This window comes from Macrobrachium rosenbergii, chromosome 4 (genome assembly GCF_040412425.1).
Source record: "Macrobrachium rosenbergii isolate ZJJX-2024 chromosome 4, ASM4041242v1, whole genome shotgun sequence".
NCBI lineage: Eukaryota > Metazoa > Arthropoda > Malacostraca > Decapoda > Palaemonidae > Macrobrachium > Macrobrachium rosenbergii.
The window spans coordinates 70,087,337-70,101,392 of record NC_089744.1 but is presented as its reverse complement, the minus strand read 5'-3'; the positions used below and the strand labels follow the sequence as shown (position 1 = coordinate 70,101,392).

At 39.8% G+C, this 14,056-nt stretch overlaps 1 protein-coding gene across 3 annotated transcripts in view; it reads right to left on the bottom strand.

Moving 5' to 3' along the window:
• SAK (Sak kinase) overlaps positions 1-14,056 on the bottom strand; it is a 138,459-nt gene that overhangs the window by 30,886 nt on the left and 93,517 nt on the right. For all 3 annotated transcript variants that reach the window (XM_067099435.1, XM_067099452.1, XM_067099442.1), the window contains exons 7-8: positions 11,480-12,860; positions 1,806-1,948 (exon numbers count right to left, since the gene is read on the bottom strand). In XM_067099435.1, coding sequence (XP_066955536.1) covers positions 1,806-1,948; positions 11,480-12,860 — 1,524 coding nt within the window. The remainder of the gene's footprint in view (positions 1-1,805; positions 1,949-11,479; positions 12,861-14,056) is intronic.

Sequence of the window (14,056 nt, the reverse complement as noted above, 5' to 3'; positions counted from 1 at the left end):
AATAAAACTTTATGTAACGACTAGTGTAAAACGATGCAAACATTACGACAATGTGATGAAAGAATTTCTGAGATGTTCGGCCGTGTTACCGCGCGCAGACGTAAGGAAAAAGTTTTTGTTTTTCAGAAATTCACCATAAATCGAAATATTGTGCTAGAGACTTCCAGTTTGTTGCAAAATGAAGGTACATGATTGAATATTACTAGAATGTAAGAGTTTTAGCTTATAATTGCGTTTTTCGACCATTTCGGTCGAGTCAAAGTTGACCGAAGGTTGAAATTTTTTGTAGTCGACGTACGGTACGTCCACTTGGCACCCAACAGACAATTTTAGTCAACGTATGATACGTACAGTAGGCGTTTAAGGGTTAACCCAGTCTGGTCTTACAACCAATTACCTTACAAAAATCTAACAGATTTTGATAGGGAAGACAAAGAAGAACTGTATTGCCAAATAAAAACCAAAATCCAGATGATCCAATTCATTACCCAAGAAAAGCAAACCCAAATTTCAAAGCACCTGCCTACACAGCTGGCTGGTTTCATCGACAAGAGAAGGACAACCAAAGCAGCTGCTGTCTTACTCCCACCTTCAAAAAGAGAGAGGGGTAACTATCAGGAGCATTTGTTAAATGACTGCTTTAATTTTTAACACCTGTCGAACCCCCAGCCATGTAGTCGCAGATAAAGCAAATGATAGCGGGTAAGTTTCACCTCAAAAATATAAATTCTGATAAGATGACTGAGACACAATACAAAATAATTATACGCATACCCGTCAAAGATGATGTGGCAGATGTGATGAGAGTAGGATGACTAACTGAAAGGACAATGAAAAGAAGGCAATGCATGCATTTTTAATATAATGTATATCAACCACAAATATGTAGACCAGAAGATAAACATGAATTTTAGTTATCATATGCAGTGACAGAATTGTGTCAGTCAGTCAGAAGGTATATACTGTACTAGTAGGAGAACTAAATAGGCATAAAAGAACAGTGTTAATTTCAAAGATGTTAAGTGAAGTTACAACTTTCAAGAGAGAAACCAGGAGGGGAGACTTTTCTCTCCATTATGAATAATTTTTTTTAATTCTACTGTTTAACTTTAAAATTTTTATCATTATCAATAATTTTACACAAAGGTAAACAAACAAAAATAGTTTTGTACTAATTATAACTTAGGTCTCTAAACAAACACAAAAACAATTTTCAATGAAAATCTAATGTATTACTCTGGGTATTTTCATCATTACCAATGACTTCAGCTGGTTATATCCAAGCAAAAATAGTGTTTTGTCTTTTGATTATATCCTATGCTACCCTATTATAAATAAACAGTACAGTATACAGAACTGTACTGGTAACAGTAATAGATAGAAGATAAAATGTCTATGAATAAGTGAAAAGTTAACATAAAATAATAACAATGGTTATCAGAGGCAAAAATCTGTAAAAATTAGTCTAATTAAATTAGCAAAAACAAACTATCATTCACATAATGTTTTAGATATGAGCCTTTCAGTCGAGAAACATGCCAAGTGCCATTTTTAAAATATAATAAATTAAATTAAAAAATACTTCGACCCAGGATGACACTTGGCATGTTTCTCGACTGATAGCCTCATATCTAACATTCTTCTAAGCTGCATTTACAAAAAACAGGTCAGCAGCACAATAACTTCCCACAATGAAATACCCTAATACCATAAAGAATGTATCTTGAAAAAGATTTCTTTGTATATTGCTGGTGTTAACTAATTACCCCTAACAAATAACACAACAGTGGTTTAAGTAAACATACCTTGCAGCATATATGTATTTTTTCCAATGTTTCTGTGGCAAATTTTCATAAGAAAATATAAAGTCAGCACCTTCTTCTGGCAAAGGTGGTGGACAATCCCCAGGTTGACAACCTAAGCCACTACCTGGCTGATAGAGTACAATCTGAAATTCAAGACAAATGATTTGCATTGAAAATTCTCATTTACTTTTTGCAAATCCATCACAGTAATTACATTCCGAAGTACAGATACACCACTGATTTTCTGGCAACAGGTGTTCCAGAACCTATTTACATCCAGGACAAAATTACAGACAAGCTTCAACTGCTTACAATATAAATACACAAACAAGAAATTTTAAATTCTTTGATATAAATGTTATAAGCAGCATCATGGATTTTGGTGCATAAATTTGTGGAAGAAATAAACATAATGGAAATTAGTAAATGTGCTTGACTGCTGATCTTATAAGGGCATATAGCTACGATACTATCCTATTCAACTATTGCTGTCTCTATATTTTCTCTCAAAAATGTTTTTATTACAAAACTGTTTATATTACTGAGGTTTTTGCAAGAAAGAAGTCACATAATGTTATAAACATTTTATCAAAATATTTACATTCATGTTAATGTGGGTGTATTCTTAGTAACCAGTGGTATAAGAAATTAAGAAAATGCAAGCAGTGCTGTTTATTACATCAACTGACTAAAAAAACAAATGCAGATAAATCCCATTTAAGTGCTGTGAAGGAATTTCTGGGATTAAAATCACCCTTCAGAATTAAAAGCTTTCAGGAAGAATATATATTTTGCAATCCTTTAAAACCTATTTTAGTTTCTTTCTAAAATTTGAAAAACTTCAAATGCCTACTTCTCCTTCTTTAGTCAAGTAGTCTTTCCTTGAAACCTGGAAATCTGTGTAATTCAAATCTCATATAAAGAGTTGTCTATACACAGTTTGTGGTGATTTCTATAAAGTGATAAAAAAATGCTGAAGTAACAGTACATAATTATATAAGATGTCAGATGAGAGCTTCTAAAGTTGCACTGGCCAACCATGGGCTGCAGCACAATATTAGTATGATCAAGATTTAGTGGTGACTAATGCTTTGATGCACTCATATGTAGACTTAAAAGAGGAGGAAAAAGTGCATCGGCACATTTTGATAGTCATTTTTCAATATTTTATCTTAATTTCTTTTAAAATACATAACATATGACCAAATACTCATCATATATTTTGATGATATGCTCAATACAGTATTCAAATTGATAAATGCTGTACGTAGCAACAGAAACAATTTCATTTTTATTATCAATTTAGACCAATGAGTTATACTAAACTCTCAAAGGGTTAACCCAAAGGATCTTTACTTTAATGACAAGTGAGAACTGGAGCACAGTGGCATTAAAATTGGAGTCAATTGTTTTATATAGTTTTATAGATAAACGTGACGTTACTTTGTCATTCATTTTTTCATATTTTTCATGCTATATTTACAACTTTTTGCATTTCAATAACTAAGAAAATATAGTAGGTAAGATTTTAGCACAATTCTGTGGTGTTCCCAATCTTAGCATAATTCTGTAGCGTTACAATAAGCAGGGGAGGGATGTAGGCCTAACTGTCTATCATCTTGACATATTGATGTGAAGGGTGCTGGGCACAGTCTCTCTCTCTCTCTCTCTCTCTCTCTCTCTCTCTCTCTCTCTCTCTCTCTCTCTCTCTCTGTTTTTTAATATGATATTCCAACTTATGTCGTTTTCCGACTTCCGTTGCACCTCAGGAATGGAACTCTGACATAAGCTGGGGGCTGCCTGTACTGCTAACACTATTTTTTATTACTAATTCATTCATAGTGCAATATTTCACTTCAATTGCACACTAATGAATGCCACAACATGCTGCAAGTCAGGAAAGTTGCTGATGTGTCACCTAAAAACTAGAGGAAAATCCAAATTAACACGGAATAAGGCAAAGAATCCAATTCAGAAGATTTATGCACCAAATGCCGAACATTTCCAAATTATGTATTTTTTGTATTTTTTCAAGAAATTTTTTTTCTTCCAAGTTATACCTACTTCCAAGTTTTGAGTACAGGGATAGCACAGCAAATTTTAAAAAGAATATTTCTTTATAGTAAAAGAACACATAATTCTTGTTCATTGAGTTACGTGTAGTTTTGGACTGCAACAATATTACATGACCTCTGATGACCCAGTAAATCTGATAATTCAACAGGTTTTAAAATCAGGGGTTCTGAAAATCAGTGGTGTACTTGTTTTCTATTTCAGTTATAAGAAAGGAAAATAAAATTTGAAAACCAAACAATAACTTACTGTATATCCCCTTGATAAAAGGATGCCCACAGTCAAATATTTTCATTTGCCTTGAGATCTTTGTAAATAAAATACCCTGCAACTGATATATATCAAAGAGGCAAAATGAATGCAAACGAAAAATAATTAATAAGAAGTCTAGAATGATCCAGGATAAAACCCTCTTGCAAGAAAAAGCTACATCTTTTTGACAATAAGATTGTTAACTCTCATCTTGGCACAATCTGAATCAAAAGCACATTCATATAAAATTCTGTACAACCCTACAGCACAAAAATGTTATTTTCATAATAAAATAAATTTTTGAACATACTTACCTGGTAGTTATATATATATAGCTTAAGTCCCTGACGTGACGGCAGAATTTCAAAAACTCGCGGCAATCGCCGATCGGGTAGTCAGGTGGTCCACCTGTGCGCCCTCTACCCAGGTAACTGGAACCATTCTACATATTCCTCAGATCTTCCATGCCCCTAGTCTCTAGAGGGGAGGAGGGAGGAATTTAATTATATATAACTACCAGGTAAGTATGTTCAAAAATTTATTTTATTATGAAAATAACATTTTCAAACATCTAACTGACCTGGTAGTTATATATATAGCTGATTGACACCTTTGGTGGAGGGTCAGAGACAGCCAACATCGTTGGAATTGAAATACTAAAACTTTGCAAAACCAACTAAAGGTTCCTACCTGTTAAGGAAGCTGACTTCATTGTTTTCCTGCCTCATTATGTCTGCATTCCTTAAGAGATCCAGCGATCCACCCAGGGGGCTGAAAAATCTCTAGGGGCTGTCAACCGTGTATAACCTCTATGTGACTAGACCTCCTTTTAATACCCTTATTCGGCGCTACCAAGGAACAAATGACCACCTGACTAAGAGAACTGAAGTAAATGATATTATTTAAAAACTGTCTGCTAATGATTGCGGAAGACTGCGTCCAGACTTTGCAAACAACCAAAAACAACATCTTAGTTCCAAGGGATAAAAGAAAAAGGGTATTGGGTTATGGGACTGTAGGGGTAGCTATTTTTCTCACTACTGAATTTGCAGCTACAAAAGGACCCAGCGTGTAACAGTCTTCATAAACAGTCTGAACTTGTTTAAGGTAATGTGAGGCAAAAACAGACTTGCTCCTCCAGAAGGTCGTATCCAAGATACTCTGGAGGGACCTATTTTGTTTAAAAGCCACAGAGGTTGCTACCGCTCTGACCTCGTGTGCTTTAACTTTTAGAATATTGTGTTCTGATTCCCTACATCCCACATGAGCATCTTTTATTAATTGTCTGATAAAAAAGGACAGAGCATTCTTAGACATTTGTACAGAGGTTTTTGACAGAGCACCAAAGCCCTTCTGAATCCCCGTAAATCTTTTGTCTTTTCTAGATAATATTTTAGAGCTCTTACTGGACACAGAGTTCTTTCTATTTCCTCACCTGTGACATCCGTCAGGTTAGGAATCTCGAATGCTTTGGGCCAAGGTTGAGATGGACGTTCATTTTTTGCCAGAAAATCTAGTCGAAGTGAGCAAACTGCTTTGCCTTGTCTAAAACCTATAGCTTTGTTAAAGGCATGAATTTCACTTACTCGTTTTGCAGTAGCTAAACTGACTAGAAAAAGCGTTTTCATAGTGAGATCTTTTAAGGATGCCTTTTGTAAAGGTTTGAATCTATCACTCGTGAGGAACCTTAGGACCACATCTAGGTTCCAAGCCGGTGATTCTTGTACCCTCTCCTTAGATGTATCGAAGGATCTGAGAAGGTCTTGGAGGTCCTTATTGTTAGAAAGGTCTAAGTTTCTGTGTCTAAAGACCGATGCTAACATACTTCTATAACCTTTAATGGTTGAAGTTGAAAATTTAAGGTTATTCCTAAGATGAAGAAGGAAGTCTGCTACCTGAGTCACAGAGGTACTGGTAGAGGATACAGAGTTGTTTCTACACCATCCTCTAAAAATTTCCCACTTGGATTGGTATACCTTAATGGTGGAAGACCTCCTTGCTCTTGCGATCGCGCTAGCTGCCTCCTTCGAAAAGCCTCTAGCTCTTGCGAGTTTTTCGATAGTCTGAAGGCAGTCATGTGTAGCGCTTGGAGGTTTTGGTGATACCTTTCCAAGTGGGGTTGTTTGAGTAGATCTACTCTTAGCGGAAGTTCTCTCGGAGTGTCTACTATCCATTCCAGTACCTCTGTGAACCAATCTCTTGTTGGCCAGTAGGGAGCGACTAGAGTCATTCTGGTACCCTCATGCGACACGAACTTCTGTATTACTTTGTGGATAATTTTGAAAGGTGGGAATGCGTAAACGTCCAAGTTTGACCAGTCCATGAGAAACGCGTCTATGTAAGCAGCCTCTGGATCCGGAACGGGGGAACAATAAGTTTCTATCCTTTTCGTCCATGCTGTGGCAAAAAGATCTATGCACGGTCGCCCCCAAATCAGCCACATGCTCTTGCAGACGTCCTGATGTAGCATCCATTCTGTGGACAGGACTTGATTCTTCCTGCTCAGCATGTCTGCTCTTACATTTTTCTGCCCTTGAATAAAGCGGGTTAGTAGTCTCACATTCTTTGCCTTCGCCCAGAGAAGAAGCTTTCTTGTTGTCTCGTATAGAGATTTGGAGTGAGTGCCCCCTTGTTTGCTGATGTAGGCCAGCGCTGTTGTGTTGTCGGAGTTGACCTGCACCACTTTGTTCTTTACTACCTGTTCGTATTCTTTGAGAGCTAGAAGGATCGCTGTTAGTTCCTTCTGATTGATATGCCAAGACTCTTGCTGTTTGGTCCAAGAGCCTGAAACTTCGTTGATTCCCAGAGTCGCTCCCCATCCTGAGTCCGATGCGTCGGAGAACAACACTAGGTCTGGGTTCCTCTGTTTTAGGGAAAGGCCCTCTTGTAGCTTGATGGGGTCGTTCCACCATTTTAGATATTGCCTCACGGGACTCGAGATGGGGATACACTTCGTCTCCAATTCTTTTCCCTTGTCCCAGTTCCGATTGAGATGGAACTGTAACGGGCGAAGATTCAGTCTCCCCAAGGAGACAAACTGCTCTAGAGAGGAAAGGGTCCCTAGCAGACTCATCCATTCCCTTACCGAGCAAGTCTTCCTCCCTAAGAAGCTCTGAATCTTTTCTAAGGCTTGTTCCATTCTTGACAACGACGGAAAAGCCCGAAAAGTCTGACTCTGAATCCTCATCCCAAGGTATAGAATCTCTTGGGATGGGATCAGTTGTGATTTTTTCTTGTTTATAAGTAGGCCCAGTTCTTCTGATAACTGGACTGTCGTCTGAAGATCCTTCAGGCAGCGTGTGTGGGAAGGGGCTCTGAGAAGCCAGTCGTCTAGGTATAAGGAGATTCTGATGCCTCTCGTGTGCAATATTCCTGCTACATTGTTCATCAATCTCGTGAAAACTTGAGGAGCGGTGCTTAGGCCAAACAAAGAGCTCGAAATTGGAACACTTCTTCCTCGTGGACGAATCTCAGATATTTCTTGGAGCTTGGGTGGATAGGGATGTGGAAATAAGCATCCTGCAGATCCAATGATACCATCCAGTCGTTCTGTCTGACCGCTGCTAGGACAGACTTCGTAGTCTCCATTGTGAACTTTGTCTTTTGAATAAAAACGTTGAGAGCACTCCACGTCCAACACTGGTCTCCAACCCCGAGTTCTTGGGAACCAGGAATAAGCGATTGTAAAATCCTGGGGAATCCACGTCTTGAACTCTTTCTATGGCTTTCTTTTGCAACAGAAGAGAAATTTGTTGTTGCAGAGCCTCCGCCTTCGTTTTCTTCTTGTATTTGGCCGAAAGGTCTATCGGTCTTGATGCCAGAGGGGGTTTCCTGAGGAAAGGGATCTTGTAACCCTCTTTGATCAACTGGATGGACCAAGGATCCCATCCTCTCCTTTCCCACACTTGCCAGAAATTGTTCAGTCTGGCTCCTACCGCTGTCTGAAGGAGACTCCCATCAGACTCTGTGTCTTCCTTGTCTGTAACCTCTTTTCGTTGATCTTCTCCCAGCAGATCTTGAGTTCCCTCTACTGAGGGATTTGAAACGAAAGGGCTGAGAGACAAGAGCTTCTCCCCTATTCTTTCGTGCGACGAAGCTCGTTGGCATTACTTTTTTAGCTGATTTCGTAATCAAGTCCTGAGTAGCTTTTTGTGATAAGGCCGCTGTGACTTCTTTTACTAGCTCTTGAGGAAACAGGTGAGCAGAACGAGGAGCATAAAGGAGTTCTGATTTTTGAGTAGTGGTTACTCCAGCAGACAGAAAAGAGCAAAGATGTGCCCTTTTCTTTAAGATCCCTGCAGAAAAATCGCCAGCTCGTTGGCACCATCTCTGAGAGCCTTATCCATGCAAGCCATTATGTGCACCAGGTCCTCTGTGTCTGCATTCTTGCTGGCTTCCATCTTCTTACCCAAGGCTCCCAGGGTCCAGTCAAGGAAATTAAAAACCTCAAAGGCCCTAAAGATTCCTTTGAGAAGATGGTCCATTTCAGAAGCGGACCAAAACACCTTTGACTTCATCATAGCTGTGCGGCGGGAAGCCTCTACTAGTCTCGAGAAATCCCCCTGGGAAGAAGAGGGAACTCCTATGCCAAGAGATTCTCCGGTTTCGTACCACACGCTAGATCTAGAAGCTAGCTTGGCTGGGGGAAAGGAGAATACCGTCCGGCCCAGATCTCTCTTAGTATTCATCCACTCTTCCATCAATTTTAAAGCCCGTTTGGATGAGCGAGACATAACCATTTTCATAAAGAAGTTCGTTGAAGACGTCTTTCTTAAAGTGAATTCCGATGGAGGAGAACGAGGAGAGGCTGGAATGAAGTTATCAGGAAAAAGTTCCGTGAAACCTTTCATTAATTTCTTTAAGTCCGAAGAGGGACGTTGGTCTTTTCGCTCTTCCTCGTCCGATATGTCATCCACCGGATTGTCTAGTGAGTGAGGAAGATCGTCTTCCACGTCATCCAACTGTTGTTCTGTTATCGGGTCGGTAAAGTCCTCCCTTGTATAATGGAATTCAGTTTCATGTATGCCATCTTGACGTTTGGCGTCCTGGCGTTCTGTTAGAGTATATTGACGTACAGTTTCTTGAGGCCTGATGTCTTGTGGGTTATCTTCCAAAAGATTAACTTCCCGTGGTACAGTAATATGACGCTTGACGTCCGGGCGTCCAAATTCTTGACGCCTGGCGTCATGTAGCCCAATCTCTTGACGCCTAGCGTCTTGGAGTTCACCTTCTAAATGACTAGCCTCTTGATATTCAGTCTCATGACGTCTGACGTCCTGGCGTCCAACCTCTTGACGCTCGGCGTCCTGTTGACCAGTCTGCAGATGCCTAGAGTCTTGGAGTCTCTCCTCTAAGAAATTAACTTCTTGGAGTCCAGTTTCATGACGCTGGAGTCCTGGCGCCCGAACTCCTTGACGCCTGGTGTCCTGACGCCTGGCGTCCTGACTCCTGTCTTCCTGAAGATCAACATCTTTTCGTCCAGCCAAATGACGCTTGGCGCCTTGTTGTTCAACTTCTTGGGCGTCCTGGCGTCCAGCTTTCTGGCGTTCACTATCCCGCCAAACCTTGAGGTCACTTGAGAACTGGCCGCCTGTGCGACATCTGTCAAAAGCTTCCTCAGGTTGACGTACAGCGATAGTAACTTTTTGAGCAGGACCAATCTTCTTTCTGCGTTAGCTGAACTGCCGATCCTTTAAGTCACTTGAGAACTGGCGCCCGTGCGACATCTGTCCCGATTAACTTCCGGATGGCCAACAGCAATCGGAAGAACAGTATCCTTCTTTCCTGCAGGCTGCAAGACTTGAACTAAGGACGAGTTTCTGCTGCATGTCTTTAATTAATTGTAATTGTGGAGGTCCCTGCTGCTGGGGACAGACCGGGGAAGACACAACTTTCTCTGTCGACTTTTTCTCAACGTCCCGTAAGGATTGTGGAGAGTGTTCTGGGGACGAATACCAATCCGAGGGAAGGGGAGGGGCATGTACAGAGGGTAGTAATGCGTCCACCTTTTTGCTGTCAGGCGTCGTTATCAAACCTGCCAGTTTACGTCTATTCTTGGCGGGTGAGCTGCCTTCGGAGTTGGAAGGAAAACGCTCGGACTGCTCCAGTGGCTACACCCTGGAGCTTGACTTGTATCTCTATGACGCCCTTCAACATCGGGAAGTTTTTCTCTTCAAAGGTCTCGATTCTGATTTAAGACGCCAGCCCGTCTGGGGACTGCATCGTCCAAGACGAAGAACACGAATTAACCTCGCCTTTTCTATGTCGGGGTGAGCGTCCTGGGAAGCATCAACAGGTACGCTCGAGGGGACGACCGCTTCGGTAACTAAAGCCTCTCGCCTCCCTTCGTCTTTTTCATTTCCTTCTCACAGGGGTTGGTGAGCTTGGAAGAGGTCCAGGACTAGGAGCGCAACAGGACCGAGCGGCCGCACCCTCCACTGCACTTGCACTAACTTTTTCACTTTTTAGATCTCTAAAATCGGACCATAATTTTTCCCTGTCTTCTGCAAGGGATTCTACCCGTTTTCCTAGGGTTTGAATGGCCGCCATCATATCCTGAAGAGTTGGTTCTTTATTACCTGTATTAGAAGGGGAGTTAGAAATTACCGCTACTGCGGAAGGGTCAATTGGGTTGTTAGAATGAGGCAATGAAATATCTAACCCTTGACTGTCCCTTGAAGAGTGAGATATAGAACTCTTGGCTCTTCTGAGCCGGTCTCTTTCAAGTTTTCTCACATACCTGTTGTAGTCTAACCATTCTCTTTCAGACAGACCAAAACATTCCTCACATCTATCGTCAATTCACAACTCTTACCTCTACATTTTACACATATTTGATGGGGATCAATGAGGCTTTAGGAAGTCTAGTCTTACATCCCCTCACACACATTCTTACACTCGATGAAGAGTCAGACATGTTGAAAAATCAAAAAGAGATCCAAAAAACAAGCAGAGGTTCAAACCAATCAGTATCTAAAAGGTCTAAGAATAATCCAAAAGAAAAATCCAAAAGCGGCGAAAAGCCAAAGCCAAAGTGTACTTCACCAAATAACTTGAAAAAACACAGGCTGCGAAAGAAATTCTAACGATGTCACCGTTATGGCGGCAGGGAAGATCTGAGGAATATGTAGAATGGTTCCAGTTACCTGGGTAGAGGGCGCACAGGTGGACCACCTGACTACCCGATCGGCGATTGCCGCGAGTTTTTGAAATTCTGCCGTCACGTCAGGGACTTAAGCTATATATATATAACTACCAGGTCAGTTAGATGTTTGAAATTTAAATGTTATCTTACACTGAAATGATACATCTGTACTTTCTACTGATTCAAAATTGGAAAGCAAACTTACCCTCATGCCATCTGGAGAAATTCTGCACACATCAACTACTTTCTCTTTCCCTCCTTTGCTGCTGAGAAACTCCAGACAAATTTCTCCATTGTCCATGATATTCATAAATACATTTTTTGCACATTGCCTTATGGGTTTTAATCTCTTTGAACAAAGGGGTGAAACTTGCTGCTGTATAGTCTGATTGGCTTTATGAACATTTTTTGTAGGGGTTCCTTGACTTTTGGGTACTATAGCTAAATTTTCTTTTTCTCCTGGCTCTTGTGAGTATTTCAGTGGAGGAATATTGCCAAGAAATTTATTGCTGCACTCCCCTCCTTGTGGAGAAATGCTTCTGACAGTTTTATCTACAACAAAATTTCTTGATGCATGCTGATGATCAGAAGCACCAGAACTGGAATCAAAACATTTTGCCCCGACATTTTTAGAACCAACACCATGTATAGAGCCTTTTATCTCAAAATGACTATTGTTCCTTCTATCACACCAAGACCTGTGTTGTGATGTATGGCAGCAAGAGTGAACTCCATCATCATCATGGTGTTCCCTATAGCTGCGATGTTCTGGTTCTCTCAGTCTATCCCTATGTCTCTCATGCGAATTGTCACCATAAACATTCAGGGGATTCCATATATTATTATGTGGTGGATTGTTTTGTTTATCATTTCTGAGTACCCTGTATCTCACTTGAGAATTCTCCTCAGAGCTCCCACAATTGGAATTTTTCTCATAGCCCTCAGATCTGCTTCTTCCATGGCTGCCTGAATAATTGCTGCCTTTGTCCTTTGTGCGTGATCTTTCCCTACCCCGCGTTTCCCATGATTTATCATCCAGTACATTGCCCAAGCCTTCTCTGTCAATACTTGGATGATGGAAATTGTTCATGTAATTTCCACCTCCTGACCTATTTTCATAAGCCTCATATCTTTCATTTTCTGATGCTCTTGTACCCTGCTTTTGATAGCATTGATTAAACTCATTGCTTCTAAGGCTTTCACCGCTTAGGTGACTGTTTCTTTCTAGGCTACGATGACGTCTTAAAGTGTTTCTGCTCTTTTCACAGTTATTATTCTGTCTTAAATTCTGCTCACTACTTCCCCTTTGTAACCCTCCTCTTTGATACCTATCATCACTCACACAAGATGATGTATAAACTGAGGAATCACTCCTATCTTCACTAGATAGAGTGGAGTTTTCCCTACGGTGACTTGGTAGTTGTTTTCTTCGTTCCTCAGATATATCACGCTCTCTCTTTGTGAAAGGGAGAACAGATGGTGCAGAAAAAGCAAAATCTTCACCTCGCTTCAAAGAAGGAAGGGGAGTGAATTTTCTTTTCAAGGAATCAATTACCCCTGCATTAGGTGGAAGCAAATCTCGGGGGCTGAAATAGAAAATTGTACTGTGTTAGCTTATAAAAACATTATTCTATTGGGACTTAAAAATAGGTTCTTAATATGAATAATAAAATGATTTATAAATCTTGCTTGAAGAAATTATTTTCTGCTTGCACTACAATTTACGTAACAGTTTTACTTACAACTGCTTTTGCATATCTAAACAATTAGCAATAGAAATAACAAAATATTCTGTAAGCAGAAAATACTCTACAAGCATACAAAAATTTAATCCAAAAAATAGTTGGGTAATACCATTTACCTTATTAATAAAAGGGACATAAGGTTTACAACAATCCAATTTCTTGTACTCCATCCTTTTGTGTGTCACAAAATTACCTTAAACTCTTCAGTCTAGGAAAAGAAAATGGCAGTCTATCAGTATTATTGCATCACTGCATAGGCATAGGCAGATCTCATAGTCTTAAACAGCTATGCTCCTCATAATTCAAGTGTCTTTAACAGTTTATTGCCGACGTGAAATCCCCAAAAGTTTTAATTAATTGTGATCTATGGAGATTTGCTTTTATTCATTACACCTTTCAACTATTTCCTTGTGACATGCTCATCTCTTGCTTTTGTACTGAAGCAAATAAAGTAAGTTTTCTAGTTTTTGCAGATGGAGGATAGACAACCAGACTGGGTGGCTTCCCCTGCTATGGAAGGCTGTTTGTGAAGAGAGTCATGTAACTATCAATATGCATCACACAACATCTAAGACACATTCAAGCTAGTGTGATGTTAAGCAACTTAGAAGTTACGCAAGCATTATACACAATACTGTACAAAACAAGCCTCTTATACCATTTCTACGCTGTACTTCTACTGAATAAAAAGCAAGAAGCTGTACTATATTTCACATAATACATTTTTAAACATACAAAATGTGTAATGTTCATTATGATTATAGCTACATGGGCTATATATCAAAGTCATCTGTTAATATTTGCAAATCATCATTCTGCATCAAATAAAGGAATACTGTACTACATAAGTACTGCACTGATGATTCATGTTAGCAGGGGAAGGGAATTGTAGCCCATATTGAAAAAAAAAAAAAAAAAAAAAAAAAAAAAAAAAAAAAAACTCAGTATGGACTGTTCTTGTCTACCTACTGTTCTATTGCATGTTAGAAACTGACAAAACTGTTATGAATAATGTTGAGATGAACATGAATGCTACA